General features: G+C 35.6%; 1 protein-coding gene across 4 annotated transcripts in view; it reads left to right on the forward strand.

The window, feature by feature from the left end:
- NAALADL2 (N-acetylated alpha-linked acidic dipeptidase like 2) overlaps positions 1-20,708 on the forward strand; it is a 1,069,483-nt gene that overhangs the window by 646,596 nt on the left and 402,179 nt on the right. For all 4 annotated transcript variants that reach the window (XM_071214620.1, XM_058295358.2, XM_058295357.2 and 1 more), the window contains exon 7: positions 5,671-5,763. In XM_071214620.1, the coding sequence (XP_071070721.1) occupies positions 5,671-5,763 (93 nt within the window). The remainder of the gene's footprint in view (positions 1-5,670; positions 5,764-20,708) is intronic.

The following is a 20,708-nucleotide window of genomic DNA, read 5'->3' on the forward strand; positions in this document are numbered from 1 at the left end:
TAAATTGGCACTTTCTTGGGCAGCTGGTTTCACTCAGGATAAGAGCACCTAACTGGCAATTCCTTTAACTTTAACAGCTGCAGGAGTGATCAGACCCACAGAGTAAGGTCCCTTCCATTTTGGCACTGATTGAGAGTGAGGCCTGTTCTCCTGGGTGAGTAAGGCTACCCATAGACTGTCTTGAAGGGGCTAAACTGAGATGGGTTCTAGGCCCCTCATTTGCTGTTTCCCTTCTGGTGGGGAAATGCTTAGCCCTAGCAGGATGGCATGTGGGTCTGCCAGTCCTCCCAGGGAATGAGTGAGATAGGTTCTGGAATAAAGACTAAGAGGGAGACCTGGGTTAAGCACATTTATTAACTATTTAGAAAATTAAGTATACCAGGACTTTTAACATGTTCAGTATCCCTCTGCAACTAATAGATCTAAGTTCCAGGTTTGTAATACCATATGTGTTATCTCTCCATGGGAGCAGGTTGTAATGCCAATTGTGTTTCAATTTTATTTATATTACCCTAATAATCATTGTTCCACTTGGTATGTCCATCATACAACCAGGATGCTGTAGCACCATTGACCCCTAGGGAGAAACTAGAAAGGTAGGCTCTGGTATATTACCAGCCTGGTGCATAGTGCCCTTCACCACTATGAAACAGTGCTAGTCTGGAGGCAATATCCATTGTGAATCTCACTATACTGAGGCATCACTGGCTGCTGCAGAAGTTTGAAACTGCATCACACTTTCCATCCACTTCAGGAGTACAACCAGGGATGTAGTAGATACGTTTATTGTTGTAGGGTTCAGTGACCAACTGTACCAGTTTGATATTATTTATGAATTCCAAAAATAGATATTGGATTAAGGTTGTGAACTGGTCTTTTCCTCTTGGCATATTAGATTATATTGGATTCAGAGGTTTCACTTTTACTTGATTGGGCCATGTGAATAGGCCTTTGTGGGTGGGGACTCACAGAGAAACCAAACCACAGAGAATATAGGTTGAAGTTTTTGATCCTGGAGTCCAGGAAGTAAACACATAGAGTAGCAGAAACCTGAGGAAGGAGAGAAGGTTCCACTAGATATGGCAGAGGCCTCAGAAAAAGAGATGAGTTGTTTGCATGATAGTTTATAGCTGGCCTTGTGGAGAGAGCAAAGCAGCTAAGCCTGGAGAGGAATGAGCCCTGGGAAGAGAGGAACCCAGGAAGCCTGAACCCTGGCAGATGTCGGGAGCCATCTAGCTCCAACAAGTGGCAACAGACTTTGGTGAGGGAAGTAACTTATGCTTTATGGCCTGGTAATTGTAAGCTTCTACCCCAAATAAATACCCTTTATAAAAACCAACCAATTTCTGGTATTTTGCATTAGCACCCCTTTGGCTGACTGATACACCTACCTAGCCAATGACTCAAATGGAGAGGCAAAATGCAATGCATTGAAGGCCTAGTTTGAACATACAAGAGAGTTTCACAATACCAAAGTCTAGCTCTTTTGATTTTTATTCACTTTCTAAACACTTCCAATGCAGTGTATAATATATCAAATTAACTATTTTAGCACTTTTTGCTTTTTACTTCTACACCTTTACCATGAAGATGTTAATTAATAGGCATTTTACATTAGCCATACAGGAGAAACTATTTTTCAATCATTTTATGAAAACTGAAGATTCCCAGTGAATTTATGATTGTTTTTCCTTACCACCACTTTAACATGCAGATGGAAGTGGCCTCTGACAAGTTTCCCTGTTATGAAGTTACTTTTTGTTATTAACATTAATTAGGTTTTCAATAAATGGTAGAAAATGATTTGTAATATGAATATCTACTTAAGGAATAATATTCATAATACATAAAGTACTCCTACAAAACAAAACAAAATGATAAGAGAAAAATGGGCAAAGAATAGGAACAAGAAACTTGAATGACCAATATATGTATGAACAATTGCTGAACTTCATAGTAATTTGGGAAATGTAAATTAAAATTATAAGGAATTCTTAGATCCATCAGATTGTCACAATTTAAAATGTCTGAGGAGTATCTTTTCAATGCCTAATAAAGTTGAAGATATACATATCTTCTACACCAGAAATTTTACTTCTAGTTATCTTTTTGGAGAAAGTATGATACATGTTCACAAGAAATATAAAAATGTTTTTTGCAACACTGTGAGAGGGGAAAGGAGAAGCAATCTAATCCTCAGTATTGGAATCCAAAAATAAATTGGTTCATCCTACAACCAAATACTATATAGCAGTTAAATGAATGATCCAGATCTAAATTTATTTCTATGGAAATTTTGAAAGATATAATACTGAGTGAAAAAAAATGTGGTATAATTTATGTAAAATTTGAAAGCCTGAAAAATAATAGAATATGTTTATGTCTGTGTCTATGCCTAAGCCTAGGTATATGTCTAACTATAGCTATATATATCAATATACATATAACAAAAAAACTTGCATGGAAATAATATGCACTAACCTCAGGGTAAGAATGGAATCTGTATGATTCTATTTATTTGTTTGTTTCATATATGTATGTAAGTATTTGAGTTTCTTTATTGAGAATGGTGTTGAGGAAGGAAATAAGGTAAGCTATATATTAAATCTAGATGCTGAAGAGCATTGAATATTTTTAATTATTGATTCTTTTATATATAGATAGATAGATAAATATTTCACAATAAAAAATAAAAAGTAAGCCTTTGATTGAGAGAATTTTTGTTATTTATATTAAAAAGTTAGCTATATAAAGTCCTGAGTTCAAGTTCCAACTCTGTTCCTACTAACTATATTTGCCTAATTCAATTGTGTGTATAATTGCTTTTACTTGGTGGTTATAAGAATAAAATGAGAATTAGTCTATGTTTGTGAGAATGGCTATTGTAAATTATAAGGCAATAAATTAATCTAAAATATTATTCAAGGAGTTATTTCACATTTCTGAGGTTGACTCCCTGTTTGTATGAGACAGGTTTCACCAGAAGAACAGAAACAATAGTGTATGCATATATTGTGTGTGTGTGTGTGTGTGTATATATATTTGTATATGTATATGCATAAACATATGCATTTATGTATGCATATTCATTCATCTAGACTCTTTGGAACAAACCTAGAACTGGGGATTAAACAAATATTAAAAGCATGGGGAGTGGATGTAGCTCTTGTGGTTGTGCACCTGCTTTCCATGTACAAGGTACTGGGCTCACTCCCTGGTATCTCCTAAAAACAAACAAACAAACAAAAAACAAAATGAGAAAAAGAGATTGGTTTGCACAATTGTTGCCTATAATCCACAGATTAGGCCAGGAGGCTCGAAACTCAGTCAGGAGATGATGTTGTGCTCTTGAGTTCAGAATATCTTCTTCTGGAAAACTCAGTTTTTGCTCTTTAAGGACTTCAACTGTTTGGATGAGGCCCTTCCACATTATGGAGGGTAAACTCCTTTACTTAAAGTCAGAATATTGTAGATGTTAATTATATCTAAAAAATACCTTCACAGCAAACCTAGATTAGTGTTTGACTAAATAACTATACGATAGCCTAGTTAAATTGACACACAAAACTAACCATCATACTCCTAAATACAAAATATTTTAATATTGAGTCTTTGAAAGTCATAGAAAATTCTTCATCCATATTTAATTCCAAAATGAGCTAGAAAGATCAATAAAAGCTATAAGATAATGACTCTCTTATCTAAACTTCACTCATCTAGACACTTTGGGGCAACAGAGAACTGAGTATTAAGCAATCATTAAAAGAAAACAATACAACCTCTTAGCATAGAGCTCAGGCTCTAAACAGAACCTTTTATTCATAGCTGATGAGCTCAAGTATATTCTTGGGGAATTATAATTCTAACAGAGTCAGTGTACTGATTTTCCTTTTAAATTGTTAGGAAAGATACAGTTAAGGAAAGACGCAATATGTTTATTATAATTTCCATCTAGCAGTAAAAAAGTGACATTTGAAGGCCTGCCATTTATAGTGTGGCTACTTTGCATTAGCTGCTTTGTAATTGCCACTCCTTCCCACACACTACCACTTGGGTGCCCTGGAAATTCCTCTAGGACATCCCAAACTCCCCATAATCCAGCAACTACAAGCTTAATACATTGTCACTGCAAAAGACCTTCAAGGACCCTTGCAAAACCCTTCAAGGCATTGTTTGCCTTATTTGCTGTTAAAATTTTTGAGGACTTAAAATAGACGTTAGAGGACCTGCAAAGAAAGGTAGAAATAAAGCCTCCAGTATATGAAAATATACAACTTGTATAATGCTTTAGAGTTTTCAAAGGGCTAATGTAATAATGCATCATGAAGGAAAGTTGAAATTATGTTCCTTATGTTCTTTTTCAGAAGATAAAAGAAAATACTCAAATTCTTTAGGGGTGTGTGTGTGTGTGTGTGTGTGTGTTTATTTATTTATCCCCGCCCCCCCTTCCTCTTGCCACTTGCTTGCTGTCTGCTCTCTGGTCCGTTCACTGCACGTTCTTCTGTGTCTGCTTGTCTCTCTTTGTTGTGTCATCTTGCTGCGCCAGCTCTCTGCGGGCACGGGCCGTCAGCTCTCTGTGGGTGTGGGCCATCAGCTCTCACAGGCATGGGCCAGCTTGCCTTCACAAGGAGGCCCTGGGAAGTGAACCCAGGGTCTCCCATTTGGTAGACGGGAGCCCAATCGGTTGAGCCACATCCGCTTCCCTTTATGTATATTTTTATCTGATATATTTTTTCTTTTGTTAATGTGTTGCCCATGTCTTCACGAGGTCCTTGTTTTAGTTTGCCAAAGGGCTGTTTATACAAAATACCAGAAATGGGTTGGCTTTTATAAAAGGAATTTATTTGGGGTTAAAAGCTTGCAGTTCCAATGCTGTGAAAAGTCCAACTTAAGGTATCATAAGAAGTGCATTCTCACCAAAGTCAGCTGCCATGTGGTGAAGCAAGATGGCTGCTGATCTCTGCCAAGGTCTCTGCTTTGCCCTCCAGAATCTACTGTCTTCTCCTGAAACTCAGCTGTGGGCAACCAGGCATAGGGCTTGTCTCTTACTGTCCAGCTGAGCTGCTCTACTTCCTTTCTGCGTAGAGCTGCAAGATATCAGGTATATGACTCATCTCTCCTTGGGCTCTTTAAGACTTTCCTTTGTCTCACATGGCAGGATCAAACATGGAGGCTCCCTTATTGTGTGTATCTCTTTCTGTGTCTTCATTTTTATTAGACCCAGTGGGAGTATGGAGACCCAACCTGAATCATATCTCACAGATGTAGTCCAGTTGAAAAAATCTCACATTCACAGGAATGGATTAGTTCACAGACATAATCTTCTTTTCTTTTTGGATTTATAAACTAATTTCAAACTGCCACAGTCCTCTTCTGTATGCTCCCATGTTGAACAGCAGCTGAAGCTCTGAATATGAGATTTAGCATTGTATATTTGTGGCTCTGTAGTAATGTGATGCTAGCTATTACATCCTAGCTATTACATTGGATAATAAGCACCTAAAATAGAGACCACACAGAATATTTAATAAAAAGTATAACTTTGGATACCTGAAAAAAATTAAGTTGTTTATTTTCTTGCTGATCATAACAGATAAATACATTTTAATGTTTTAAGAAAAAAAATATGCAGAATATATAAAAACAAGCATCTTTTAAATTATTTTTCAGAAAAAAGAATTGTCAACATACAAATTCAGACAGTCTCAAAATTCAAAACAATTTCAAATGTATGCGGACATTTAAAGGGCTCAGCATCTCCCGGTAAGTATGGTTAAGTATTTATGATCTACATTTTATGTGAAACTTTACAAATAAATGCCCTGTAAATTAATAAAAGTTAAATATCCCTCTTTAGATGTAATTAGAAGATTATACCACCCTAAGAGTAGATAATATGAAACCAGGAAGGTCTTTATTCCCTTTTTACCATATCTCTTCAAAAATAAATCTTAGTAGATGGTAAAGGGGAATAACAAACAAAACAAAGTTTATATTTGATAAACTCTTAAACTGCTGTATGACTGTTAAAGAAAATCTGCTAACGTGATCATTTTTTTTGTCTGTCTTTTATTTCCTATAGCAATATTGAAATTTCTATTTTTATGAAAGGCATTTTTAAAATGACATTTCTAACTTTTTATTTAATATTTAAAAATTTTAAAGTCAGGCTTCTGGCCTAACATCATGTATATCTTTTTTTTTTCTTTCTGGCTGCATCATTGTCTTTTTGGTGCACCACTGTGCCATGTGGGAGCCTGAGTCTCCGCCTCTCCATGCAGGTCTGGGATGCTTTTTTTTTTTTTACCAGAAGGTCCCAGGGATTGAACCTGGGTCCTCCATATGGTAAATGGGAGCTCAGTTGCTTAAGGACTGTCACTTCTCTCCAATTATTTTTAAAAAGTAAAATTTGGATATCCAAATCTAATTTTTTAATGTTAATCTACAATATATTTCTTTCCCACCTCTTAATCCAATGACAATTGTACACAAAGTTTGCGTGGCTTTAGTTTTTGCAGGTGCTTATACAAATGACCATCTGGTTAGCTTGATTTGCTTTTTAAATTTTTTTTACAAAGTTGCTAGTTTACAGGAAAAATATTGCAGAAAATACAAAGTTCCTGTATCTCTATCCCTTAAACTCAGTTCGTCCATTAACACTTTGCATTAGTTTGGTGAATTTGTTATCAATGATGAAGGAGTATTATTATAATTGTACTATTAACAATAGTCCATAATTTACATTAGGCTTCACTGCTTATGTCATATAGTCCCATGGTGTTTTTGTCTTAATAAATTATATATATAACCTAAAATTTCCCCTTTGGAACCCACACTCAGTATATAACTTAGTGGGTTTAATCACATTCGCAGTGTTGTGTCTGCATTACTATCATCCATTACCAAAACTTTCCCTTCACCCCAAACAGAAACTGTGTACAAATTAAGCATGTTAACACCAATGCCCTACCTCTGCCCTGACACCTTGTATTCAAGTTTCTTTTTTTTAAATTAAAGTTTCTGACCCTATTAATTTGCTTATTCTAATTATTCCTTATCAGTGATATCATAAAATAGTTGTCCTTTTGTGTCTGACATTTCATGGGACATGATGTCTTCAAGGTTCACCCATGTTGTCAAGTATAATAAAATTCATTTTTATGGTTGAATGATATTCCATTGTATGTGTATACCATATTTTGTTTATCCATTCATTGGTTGGTAGATTCTTGGGTTACATCTTTTGGCAATTGGTGATTCCAAATTTTAACAATTGTGAATAATGCTGCTATGCATTTCATATCTTTTTTTTTAAAGGAAGTACCAGAAATTGAACCCAGGACCTTGTACATGGGAAGCAGGCCCTCAAACACTGAGCTATACCCACTCACCACATTTCATATCTTTTTGAGTCCCTGTTTTCAATCTTTTGGTATATACCTAGAATTGAGATTACCAGATCATATGCTAATTCTATATTTACATTTTTGAGGAATTGAAAAAACTGTTTTCCACAGTGGCTGTACCATTTTGCATCCTCACCAACAATGAACAAGTGTTATTATTATTTCTCCACATCCTCACCAACACTGGGTATTTTTTAAAAAATAGCAGCCATTCCAGTGGCTGTGAAATGGTATGTCATTGTGGTTTTGATTTTCATTTCCCATATGATGAATGAATTTGAGCATCTTTTCAGGTGCCTTGGACATTTGTATATCTTCTTTTGAGAAATGTCTATTCACATCTTTTGCCCATTTATAAAACGTTGTTGAGCTGTAGGATTTTTTAAAATTTTTAAAAAATTTATTTAAGTATATCACTCATACGTAAACATACATAAACAATAAGTGTATAATAAACATTTTTAACTAATGATTGAAGAGCATTGTCAAAATATTACTACTAACGAAAGTATATTTCCCTCAGCTCACCTATTATTATTATTAACTTTATATCATTTATATATGAGCATACATTAACAGTAAGTATATAGTAAAAGTTGTGAACTAACAAAGCAAACATGCATAACATCACACAGGGGTCCCATGCATAAACCATCCACCAACACTTTGCTGTGTTGTGAGACGTTTGTTACAAATTATGGAAGAATATTGTCACAGTCTTACTACTAATTATAGTCCTTGTCCAAAATTTGGTGTATTTTTCCCCCAACCCACCTTATTAGTATTTTTTAAATATATATTTTTTTATGACGGAAGTTGTAATCTTATTTAAAAAAATCATGCACATGTGCAGAATTCCCAAACAACACCCCTTTATCAACACAACACACTGTGGTGGAACATTTGTTACAAATAAGATCATATCATCTGATGTAATTGCCCATAGTGTATATTTGGCACACATTTTCCATACTGCCACATTATCAACATAGTACATCTTTGGCATAGATGCAAGAATATTATATTATTCCTGCTAACCACAGTCCATAGGTCATTCCAGTTGTATTTTTCCCATGCTTCTCCACATTCCCATTACCCTGCAGTAGTGATGTACATTTGGTCTAGATTACAAAGGACACTTCTGCATTTGTACCATCAACCACAATTCTCATCCACCTCTTGGTTTACTGTGCTATTCAGTTCTTAGATTATTTAGCATTCTGTCAATTGGCATTTGCATACCTAGACTACCTTTTTCAGCCATATCCCCATTTATAAATGAGGTATTATTCACTATGTGTTACCATTCACTCTTTATATTTCCACACTTTTACAGTAAAGCTAACTAAAACTTCAACATGCATTAAACATCAGTAGTCCATCTCAGTCCTTCTCCTATCTCCTTTAAGAATCCACCATCAACCAGCAGGTCTTGAAGATACTTCCCTCCAGTTTCCTCTAGAAGCTTTATGGTTCTTGCTTTTATTTTTAGGTTATTGATCCATTTTGAGTTAATTTTTAGATAAGGTGTGAGATAGGGTCCTCTTTCCTTCTTTTGGTATGACTATGCAGTTCTTTCAGCCCCATTTGTTGAATGGGCTGTTCTGCCAGAGCTATGTGGTTTTGACAGGCTAGTCAAAAATCACTTGACCATACATGTGAGGGTCTGTTTCTGAACCATCAGTTTGGTTCCATTGGTCTATGTGTCTGTTTTTATGCCAGTACCAAGCTGTTTTTACTGCTAGAGCTAGGTAATATGATTTAAAATCTGGAGATGAGGATTCACTTTTCCCTTTTAAGATGTTTCTGGCTATCCAGGACCCCTTACCCTTCCTAATAAATTTGATAGTTGTGTTTTCAATTTGAAAAAAAATGCTGGTAGAATTTTTATCGGGATTGCTTGAAGCTATGTATCAATTTGAGTAGAATTGACATCTTAATGATATTTAGTCTTCTAATCCATGAGCATGGAATGTTCTTTCAGTTATTTATCACTTTTTAAAATTTATTTTAACAATGAGTTTCAGCTTTCTGAATACAAGTGCTTTACATCATTGGTTAAGTTTATTCCTGACTACTTGAGTTTTATCCGTCATATTTTATTTTCACCACTCTTTTCACACTTTCAGTTACTTTTATTGGTATAATCTTCCTTTCTAGACTCTCTTCCAGGCCCCTCTCTCCTGCCTTTTCTTTTCAGGCTCTAGCACACCCTTTAGTACTTCCTGAAATTCTGGTCTCTTGCTTAGAAATTCTCTAAGTTTCTATTTATCTGTGAATATTCTAATCTCGCCCTCATTTTTGAAAGACAATCTTGCCAGATATAATACTCTTGGCTGGAAGTTTTTCTCTTGTAGTTTCTAAAATATATCATACCACTATCTTCTTGCTTCCATGGTTTTGGGTGAGAAATCAGCACTTAATCTTATTGGGTATCCCTTATCTGTCATCCATTGTTTTTCTCTTGTTTTCTCTGAATTTTCTCTTTGTTGTTAGCATTTGACATTCTGATTAGTATGTCTCAGATTTGGTCTATTCAGATTTTTTCAGATGGTAGTACATTGTGCTTCTTGGACACAGCTATCTGTGTCCTTCAGTAGGGTTGGGAAATTTTCTACTATTATTTCTTCAAATATTCCTTCTGCCCCTTTTCCCTTCTCTTCTCCTTCTGGAACACACATGACATGTATGTTAGCACATCTTTTGCTGTCATCTAGTTCTCTGAGACCTTGTTCAATTTCTTCCATTCTTTTCTTCATCTGTTCTTTTGTATGTTCACCTTCAGAGGCTATTTCTTCAATCTCACCAATCCTGTCTTCTGCCCCCTCAAATCTGCGATTATATGATTCCAATGTTTTTAAATTTCATTTATTGTGCCTGTCATTCCCAGAAGATCTGCTATTTTTCTATGTATGCTTTAAATTCTTCTTTGTGCTCATCCAATGTCTCTTAATATCCTTAATCTCTTTAGCCATCTCATTGAATTTATTAAGGAGATTTGTTTGAACATCTGTAATTAGTTTTCTCAACTCCTTTATGTCATCTGGAAGCTTATCTTTTTCCTTTAACTGTTTCTTGGTGTGGATTGTAGGTTTTTGTTGGTGTCTTGGCATCTGGCTTACTAGAGTATTCTGGGTGCAGTGTTTATCTTTAGTTTAGGGCTCCCTGCCCTTTCTCTCTTGCTGGTTATGCAGAAGGAGCCAAGGATGTAGTGGTTGCTATAAACTATGGAAGCTCAAGCTACCCTCATTGTCCCAGAGACCAATGAAGCTCTTCCCAACTTTCTCCTTTGCCAGGAATAGGGATGTATTCACAACTGTGTGGAATAATCCAAGTTGTGCAGGCCTAAACTGCAGTTGCACAGACTAATGAAACTTCATGCCCCTTTCTGCCCTGCCTGGGGTGGGGATGGAGCTGCAGGTATGGGCAGCAGTCTATGCAGTGCAGATCCAAGATGATCACAGTCGCCCTGGTAGACTTCTGATTATTCAGTCTGTGCTAGCCAGATGTACCTGGATAGGCTGGTGCAGAGCCCACCAGCCTCCTCCCTGCCAAAGGTGGAGCTGAAGCCTAGCCTAGAGCTGCAGGCTGATCTGGGTGAAAGAAACTGGTTCCTGCCACCTGCCATCACTGTGATTTTCTGTCAGCTGTGTTTCCCCTCATGCTGGGGCAGAGTCAAAATAGTGGGCACTAGCCTTTTTCTGACTTGGACAGATTCACACCCTAGCTGTTCCTAGGGTTATATCTTAGCCAGCTGAGTCTACAAATCAGTAGCCAAAATCGGAGGCCAGCTGTCTCCTCCTCCCCTGTTTTGGGGAATGGAGCTTCCAATTCCAGCCTCAGAAAAGCTTCTGGGACAACTTGTGCTCCAAAGTGGATAACCACTAGCCTCCGTGACTTGGCTGGCAATTTCCCAGAAATGTTGGAGCAGCTCCCCCCATCTTCTTCCCTGCTGGAGCTGGGGCTGAGACCTAGGCTATAGCTGCAATCTGACCTTGATGGAAAGAAGCCAGTCCCTACTAGCACTGTGATTTTCAGTCCTCCCTGCTTCCCCTTGTGCCAGGTACAGAGTTAAGATAGCAGACTCTTTCTAACTTGGACAGGTTCAAACTTCAGCTGTTCTTAGGATTATACTTTAGCCCACCAAATTTACTCATCAGTAGCTGAAGTTGGTGCCCAACCAACTCCTCCTCACCCATTTTTGGAAAGTGAAGCTTTCAATTCCAGCCGTGAAACAGCTCCCAAGGCAGGTCTACTTACAAATATTCTCTGCAGATGGACAGTTTCCTCCTTCCATTCCTTCAAGGATGTGGCAGGATGCTCTTATGGTCTCTTAGAGCCCCCAAACAGGTGCTTCCGTTAGCTCCAGATAGCACTGGGTGTTTACTAACTTCCTGTAGCAGGAGCTGACTCTAGGAGCTACTTACTCTGCCGCCATCTTGCTGGTTGTGCTGGATTTTTTTTTAATACTCTTGATATTAAGCCCTTATCAGATATGTGGATTCAAAATATTTTCTCCCAATTTGTAGGCTGTCTTTTTACTTTCATGATGAAGCTTTTTTATGTGCAAAAGTTCTTAATTTTGATCAAGTTGTACTTATCTATTTTTTTTTTAAATTGTTCATGTTTTTGGTGTGGTCTAAAATACCATTGCCTAATACAAGGTCCTCAAGTTACTTCCTTACATTTATTCCAGGTGTTTTATAGTTTGAATTCTTATATTTAGGTCTTTGATCCATTTTGAGTTAATTTGTATATATTATATGGTAAGGTCCACCTTTAATCTTTTGCATATAACTCTCCAGTTTCCTATCACTATTTCTTAAAGAGGCTCTTCTTTCCCCTTTCAATGGACTTTGCAATCTTGTCAAAATTAATTGGTCATAGATGTGAAAGTTTATTTCTGAACTCTGAATTCAATTCCATTGGTCTATATATCTTTCTTTGTGCCAGTACCATGCTGTTTTGATTACTGTACCTTTGGAATAAGTTCTAAAATTGGATAGTGTGACTCCTCCAACTTCTCTATTCTTTGTCAAGATGATTTTGGCTATTCAGGTCACTTTTCCCTATTAGTCGGATCATTGGCTTTTCCATTTCTGCAAAGACGGCTAGTGGAATTTTGATTTGGATTGTATTGTATCTATAAATTGTTTTTGGTAGAATTGACACCTTAACAATATTTAGTGTTCAAATCCATGAACAATAGAATGTTCTTCCATTTATTTAGGTCTTCTGTGATTTTTTTTAAATGGACAAAATTCAATTTTATTTCTATAAACTAGCAATTAACCATCTGAAAAGAAATTATGAATGTAATTTCATTAATATCATGAAATGTAATTATGTACTTACAAATAAATTTAGACAAGGAGGTGCAAACTGTGTATATTAAAAGCTACAAAACATTGCTGGAAATAATTCAAGAAAACTCAAGTAAATAGAAAGACCCCTGTACACATGGATTCAAAGACTTCATGATGTTAAGGGGCAATACTATTAATCTACAGATTTAGTGACTCTCCCTCAAAATACCAATGGCCATTTTTAAAATAAAATTGGATTGAAGTATATCATTCATAAATGAACATACATAACCAATAAACATATAGTAAAAGTTGTGAATTTAAAAAGCAAACAAGCATAGCATCACACAAGGTTTCCATGCATCGCCCACCACCAACACCTTGCATTGTTGTGGAAGACTTGTTAAAACTCTGAAAGAGCATCATCAAAGTATTACTACTACTAAACAATGAGTGTACCACACTAAAAAAAAAATTACTACTAACTACATTTGGTATGTTTTCCCCCAACCCCCTCCCCAAATATTAATACCCTATATTAGCATTATATTTTAGTTTTCATCCAGGAGAAAACATTGTCATATTTGATCTGTTAACCACAGAGTGTTATCCACCACTGGGTTCCCTTGTTATACAGTCCCTTGCTTTGTACAGCCTATTCAAAGTGCGCACTCAGTGACTCTCAATTTCATCATAGAGTTGTCCTATCATTTTTTTCAGTCAATTTTAGAACATTTTCATTACTCCAAAAGGAAAACTCCCATATGCCCTTACATGCCCTTATTATTTTTTTAAAGCAGTTTAATTGAGATATATTCATATACCAGACAAGCCATCCAAAGTATACAACCAGTGGCTCTCAGTATAATCACAGAGTTGTGCATTTTTCACCAGAATCAATTTTAGAATATTTTCTAAAAAAATCTTATACTTAAAATCTTATACTTCTTAGTGGTCATTTCTCAGTCTCTCTATCCTTCTCCAGCCCTACATAACCACTAATCCAATTCAGTCTTTATAGATTTATTTATAGTTATATTTTATACAAATGGAATCATACCATATATAATATTTTAGGTCTCCTTTTACATAGCATAATGTTTTTTTTTCTTTTTTTTCCTTTCCTTTTATTTTTTAAAGAAGCTTTAGATTATATTTTAGATTATATAAATGTTACATTAAAATATTAGAGATTCCCATATACTCCATCCCCTCCCCTCCCACACTTTCCCACATTAGTAACCTCTTTCATTAATATGGTACATTTGTTAAAATTAGTGAACACATATTAAAGCATTGTGCTAACCAAGGAGCAGAGTTTATATTATAGTTTACTCTTTGCCCTGAATAATTTTATAGGTTTTGACAAGCTGTGTAATGGCTTTTATGCAGGACAGTTCCAAAATCCCACAAATGTACCCATATTGCACTTATTCTACTTTAAACAATATCTTATAGTTTTCTGGGTATATGTCCTTTGCATCCTTGGGTATATTTATTCCCAGTGATTTGATTATCTTAATTGCTATTGTAAATGGAATTGTTTTCCTGATCTCTTCAGACTGTTAGTTACTACTATACACAAATACTACTGATTTTTGCTGTTGCTATTGTTTCCCACCACTTTGCTGAATTCATTAATTATCTCTAATAACTTTGGAAGGCATTCCACACACCCCCCCCCCAGAATTTTCTATGTATAGGATCTTGCCATCTGCTTATAGTGAATGTTTTACCTCTTATTTTACCTGTTATTTATTTTTATTTATTTATTTTACTCTTACCTAATTGTTCTAGCTAGAACTTCCAGTACAATGTCGAATAATAATGAGATAGTGAGCATCTTGTCTTTTCTTGATTTTAGAAAGAAAACATCCATTTACCACTGAGTAGGATGATAGGTATGTGCTTTTTTCACATATACCCTTTATCATTTTGAGGAAGTTTCTACTATTTCTAAGTGTTTTTACCAAGAAGAGGTGCTGGATTTTGTCAAAAGCCTTTTCTGCACTAATTGAGATGAACTTGTGATTTTTATTTTCCCCTTGGTTCTTTTAATGCAATTTATTATATTAATTGATTTTCACATGCTGAATCACTTTTGCATATCTGGGATAAATTGCATTTGATATATTGTATAGTAATATTTACATCTATATTCATAAGGAATATTGGTCTGGCTTTGACGTTAGGGTGATGTTAGCCTCATAGAATAATTTAGGGTGTGGTCCCTTCTCTTCAATTTTTTTGGAAGAGTTTTAGCAGAATTAGTGCTAAATCTTTTTGTAAGGTCTGGTAAAAGTTACCAGTGAAACCATCTACTCCTTGATTTTCCTTTGTTGAGACAATGGAGGTAGTTTGTGTGTTTCTGGTAATATGCCCATTTCACCTAAAGTATCCTATTTATTTGTATATAGTAGTTCCAGTATGCTCTTATAATGCTTTTTGTTTCCGTGGGTCAGTAGTAATGTCACCTATTTTGTTTCTGATTTTAATTACTCAGGTCCTCTCTCTTTTTTTTCTTTGTCAGTCCAGATGAGGATTTTTTTTGCTTTTATGGATCTTTTCAAAGAAACAATTTTTTGTTTCATTGATTTTCTCTATTATTTTCTTTTTTTATTCTCCATTTCATTTATCTCCACCCTAATCTTTGTTATTTTCTTCATTCTGCTTGCTTTGGGTTTTGTTTGTTCTTCTTTTTCTAGATGCTCCAGTTAGATTAGGGATCTGATTTGAGAACCTTCTCTTTTTTTTCTTTATTTTTAAAGCAATTTTGGATTACATAAATTTTACATCAAAAATGTAGGGGATTTCCATATACATCACACAAACCCCCTCTCACATTTCCCCCTATTAATAACATCTTTCATTATTGCAGTACAGTTGATAAACAAATATTCAAGCATTGCTACTAACCATGCTCTATAGTTTATATTATGGTTTATACTTTACACTACACAGTTTTATAGGTTTTGACTCTTCTTTTTTAATGTAACTGTTTAGAGCTATAAATTTCCCTCTCAACACTCCTTTGCTACAACCTATAAGCTTTGATATGTTGTATTTTCATTTTCATTTACCTTAAGGTATTTCCTAATTTCCCTTGTAATTTCCTTTTTGACCCATCGTTTTTTTTAAAGAGTTTGTTATTGAATTTTCACATATTTGTGAATTTTCTCACTTTCTGTTATTGATTTCTAGCTTCATTCCATTGTGATTGAAGAAGATAAAGTGTGTGATTTCAGTATTTTTAAATTTTTAAGACTGTTTTGGCTAATATTTGGCCTATCCTATAGAATGGTTTATATGCAAAAGGTTGTATATATTCTATTGTTGTTTGTTTGTAGTATTACTCAAGTCTTCCATTTCCTTAATGATCTTCCATCTAGACATTTTATCCATTATTGAATATAGTGTGTTAAAGTCCCTTACTATTAATGCATAATGGTCTGTTTTCCCCTTCAAATCTGTCAATAATTGCCTCACTTGAGGAGGGGGCTTGGCTGTTATATCTTATTTTTGATTGACCCCTTTATTAGTATATCATGACCTTCTTTGTCCCTTTTAACAGTTTTTATTTTTTTTTACTTAAAGTCTATATTATTTTATCTGATATTAGTATAGCTACCACAGTTCTCATTTGGTGAATACTTGCATGGTATACATATTTTTCTATCCTCTCACTTTCAACCTATTTGTTTCTGTGAATTTGAGTCTCTCAAAAAATGCATGTTTTTTTATTCTTTCTGCCCATCTCTGCCTTTTGACTGGAGAGTTTAACCCATTTACATTTAAAGTAACTCCTGAAAATGCAGGACTTTCTTCTGTCATTTTTCTGTTTGGTCTTTGTAAGTCTTTTGTCCCTCAATTCTTCCATTAATGACAACTTTCATATTTGTCTGATTTTTTTTGTAATGTACCATTTTAAGCCCCTTATCATTTATTTCAGTTTTTATTTTTCATATATATTATTTGTGGTTACCATGAGACTTAAATTTAGTATACTAAATCTATAACAATCATGTTTGAGTTGATATCAACTTAACTTCAATAGAATACATAACCATTGTTTCTATACCCCTCTATCCACACACTGTTTTTGTATTCATTACAAATTATATCTTTATATATTGTTCATACAAAACCATAAATATATCATTGATTTTTATGCATTTGCACTTTAGAACCTAGGAATTAAAAAATGGAGTTCCATACTATGACAGTTTGAGATTATTCATGAACCCCCAAAAGAGATTATATTTGTGAATAATGTTTTCCTCTGGGTGTGATATCCTTTGATTGTATTAGATTCAATTGAGATGTCCTTGAATAAACTATGTTAAGATAAGGGATTTGATTTGACCACATCATTAGGGCAACTCAGAATTGCATTCCCACCCCCTTGGTGTATTATATAAATGAACACTCACTCAAAGAGAACACAGAATAAGATACACATGTGAAGAGAGGGTGCCACAGACACAGAAGAGGAGAGATCTTTGATCTTGCAGCCCGGGAGGAGAGATGAGCCATTCACCTCATAGGTAACAGATGACCTTGTAAAGAGAACAGAGCAACTGAGCCTGGAAAGAAATGAGCCTTCCAGCCTACCTGAGATTGGAAGAAGCTAGGCCCACAGAGACTTAAAAAGAAGGAAAGAGAGACCAGGCAGCAGTTTGAGATAATTTATGAACCCCCAAAAAAGATTGTTTGTAAATAATCTATTCCTCTGGGTGTAATGCCCTTCGATTGTATTAGATTCAGCTGAGATGTCTTTGATTAAATTATGATAGATTAGGGCTTTGCTATGACCAGGTCAGTAGGGTGGCTTGTAGTTGAGTCCCCACCCACTTGGTGGGCTATATAAATGGATACACACATAGGAGAACACAGAAAAAGATACACAGAGGAAGAAAGAGAACTCCATAGACATGACAGAGGAGAGAACCTGGTCCTGGAGCCCTGAAGAGAGATGAACCATTCACCTGACAGTTTACAGCTGACCTTGTATAGAGAACAGAGCAGATGAGAAGACCTGAGGGATGAACCCTATGCCAGCCTACAGCTGAGAAGAAGCTGGGGCCACGGAGCCTTAGGAGGAAGAAGGAAGGAAAGACCAGGAGAGATTGTCCACCATTTTGCTTCAACATGTGGCAACAGAGTTTGGTGAGGAAGTAACCTTGACTTGGACTCTTTTGGGCCTTGTAACTGTAAGCTTCTACTCCAAATAAACACCTTTTATAAAAATTAACAGATTTCTGGTACTTTGTATTGGCACCTCTGATGCACATACTGACTAATATACATATCAAAACATACAATAAAATATTACAACATTTTAAATTATCTATATAGTCACCTTTATCAGAAAACTTTATTTCTTCATGTTCCTTCCATCCACTATCTAGTATCCTTTGCTTTCAGTCGGAAGGACTCCCATTAGAATTGTTGTAAGGCACGTCTAATGGCAACAAACTCCCTCAGGTTTTGTTTTTCTGGGAATACCTTAATCTCGCTCTCATATTTGAAGGATAGTCTCAACCTATATAAAATTCTTGGTTTGTAATTTTTGCCCCAGTATTTTAAATATTTTTCCTACTGCTTTCTTGCCTTCAGGGTTTCAGATGAGAAATTATACTCGATCTTATTGTGAAACCATGGTACATAACACATTGCTTTTCTTTTGGGGCATTCAAAACTCTCTCTGACTTGTCATTTAACAGTTTGATTACTATGTATCTGGTCATGGTTCTCTTCAAGCTTATATTGATTGGGATTTATTTGGTTTCTTGAACATGCATATTCACCTCTTCATTAAATTTTAGGAAATTTTTTTGCAGTTATTTCTTTGAATATTCTTTCTGCCCCTTGCTCACTCTCTCCTTCTTCTGAGACTTCTGTAATGTATATATTGTTATGATTGTTGATGTCCCAGTCTTTGAAACCCTAGTCACCTTTTTTAATAATAATATATGTATTTATTTATTTTTAAACTATGCATAGAGCACACAAAATGTTGCATTAAAAATATAGGAGGTTCCCACATACCCCACTCCGCATACCTCTATTTCTCCACATCAACAACCTCTTTCATTAGTGTGGTACATTCATTGCATTTGATGAATACATATAGAGCATGGCTACACAGCATGGATTATAGTTTATGTGGTAGTTTACACTCTTTTCCAGTCCAATCTAGTCAATTTTCAAAAACATTATTTTTCTTTCTGCTTCTCACACTGAAATCTTTGCAGTTATCTTGTTTTTTTTTTTGAGTTCACTTATTCTTTTCTTCTGTAAGCTCCAATCTGGTCTTGAAACTCTCTGGTTAAGTTTTCACTTTAATTATAGTCATCTTCAATTCCAGAATTTCTGTTTGGTTCCTTTTTAAAAATTTCTCTTTATTGAGATTTTTATATTGTTCATTGTTTTCTGATATACTTTGTTCTTTTTCTCTGTTTTCCTTTATCTCTTTGAGCATATTGAGGATTTTTTTTTTTTTAAATGTCTTTCTTCGGTATGTTCAAAGATTGATCTTCTTTGTTGATGGTTTCTGGGTTTTTATATTGTTCCTTTGGATAGACCATTATTTCCTGTTTCCTTTTTTTGCTCTTGTAATGTTTTGTTGTACACTATACATTTTAATACTTTAAAGTATTAACTCTTGGATTAATTCCTGAGTTCTCTGTTCCTTACATATGTATCCAACTAGTAATATGACAGAAATTTTCTGGAGTGCCAGGAACTAACAAAATAAACACACCAATGCAAAAAAGCTACTGTCACAGTCTGCAAATTGGCTCTGTGTTGGCTGGTACTCTACTTCAGAGTTTAGAACCCCTGGCAGAAAGGGTATATGTGAAATGCAGGATACTCTCTGTCTCTTCTGACACTGCATCTTTTCTTGGGTTTGTGTTTGCTCATGGCCCTTGGAATTTCCCCATTTACAGAAAGTCCCTTTAATCCCTATGAAATAGTCTTTCTCCTCCTCCTGAATGCTTTTTTGTATGACTTAAAGCAGGTAATCCTTTGCTGCAGGCTGCTTCTACTTAATTGTTTCTATATAGCTTTAGCTTCCTGCAAACTGCTGCTGCCTGCAGGTATTGTTCTGAGAAGACAAGCCTCAGACAAGTTTCCTGGTTCTATCAGGCTGTCATTGTATAGATAGGCACTGACATACTGTTGTGGAATTTAAGAGAAGTTCAATTATTTGAGTATAGAGAGGCCAGGACTCAGGAATGATTTTGAGAAGGAAAAATGGTTTATTGACAGCCGGCCGGACTCGGGAGCTTTCTGTTTGAATCCCGAGCCCCGAACAAGATTTTCAAACGTCTTTTATACCGAGAGGAAAGGCCAAATGGTCCCTTTGTTTCAGTTCTCAATAGGCTTCAATTAGCATATATCTTCCACATCTTAGGTAAGCTTTTAGCATGGACTCCAGACATTCTAGATAAGCCTTTAGCATATTTGGTTTTTGCATTTCCCCTAAATACTTAAAGTTTATAGCCCCCGCATTGTTAAACATTTCCTGGGACTGGAGCCCTGCCAGTCCCCAAGGGCAGGACTGCAGCCTCTTATCTTTCCACACTCACAAGTCAAACAGCTTAGTTATTTCTGAAGAGACAAAGAGCCTTCCACCCATAGCCCACATCATTCCCCCCTTTCTGCCAAAGATTAACTTGCTAAGCTTTGGCATAATTATTGTTGGAGCTATGAGGTGGATGGCTGTTTGTTGTCTTGACTGATTATTTATCAGTCTTTAGTACAGCATCCAGGACCGTTTTTAGAAGTTTAGAACTTTTCATTCTGGACAGCAGAATCTTGGGCAGGGGCCTCCTGCAGTTATTCTGCTGCCACTGGCACTCACGTGGATTTCCAGTCAGGTTCCAGATCCATCTATTACTTTTCTTTTACTCTTAAAGAGTTTACACCTTTAATTTAAAAGGGGTGCTGAAGGGAGACGATCTCTTTTCTGTAACTGCTTCCTGCTGGCCAT

Source organism: Dasypus novemcinctus, chromosome 4 (genome assembly GCF_030445035.2).
Source record: "Dasypus novemcinctus isolate mDasNov1 chromosome 4, mDasNov1.1.hap2, whole genome shotgun sequence".
Taxonomy (NCBI): domain Eukaryota; kingdom Metazoa; phylum Chordata; class Mammalia; order Cingulata; family Dasypodidae; genus Dasypus; species Dasypus novemcinctus.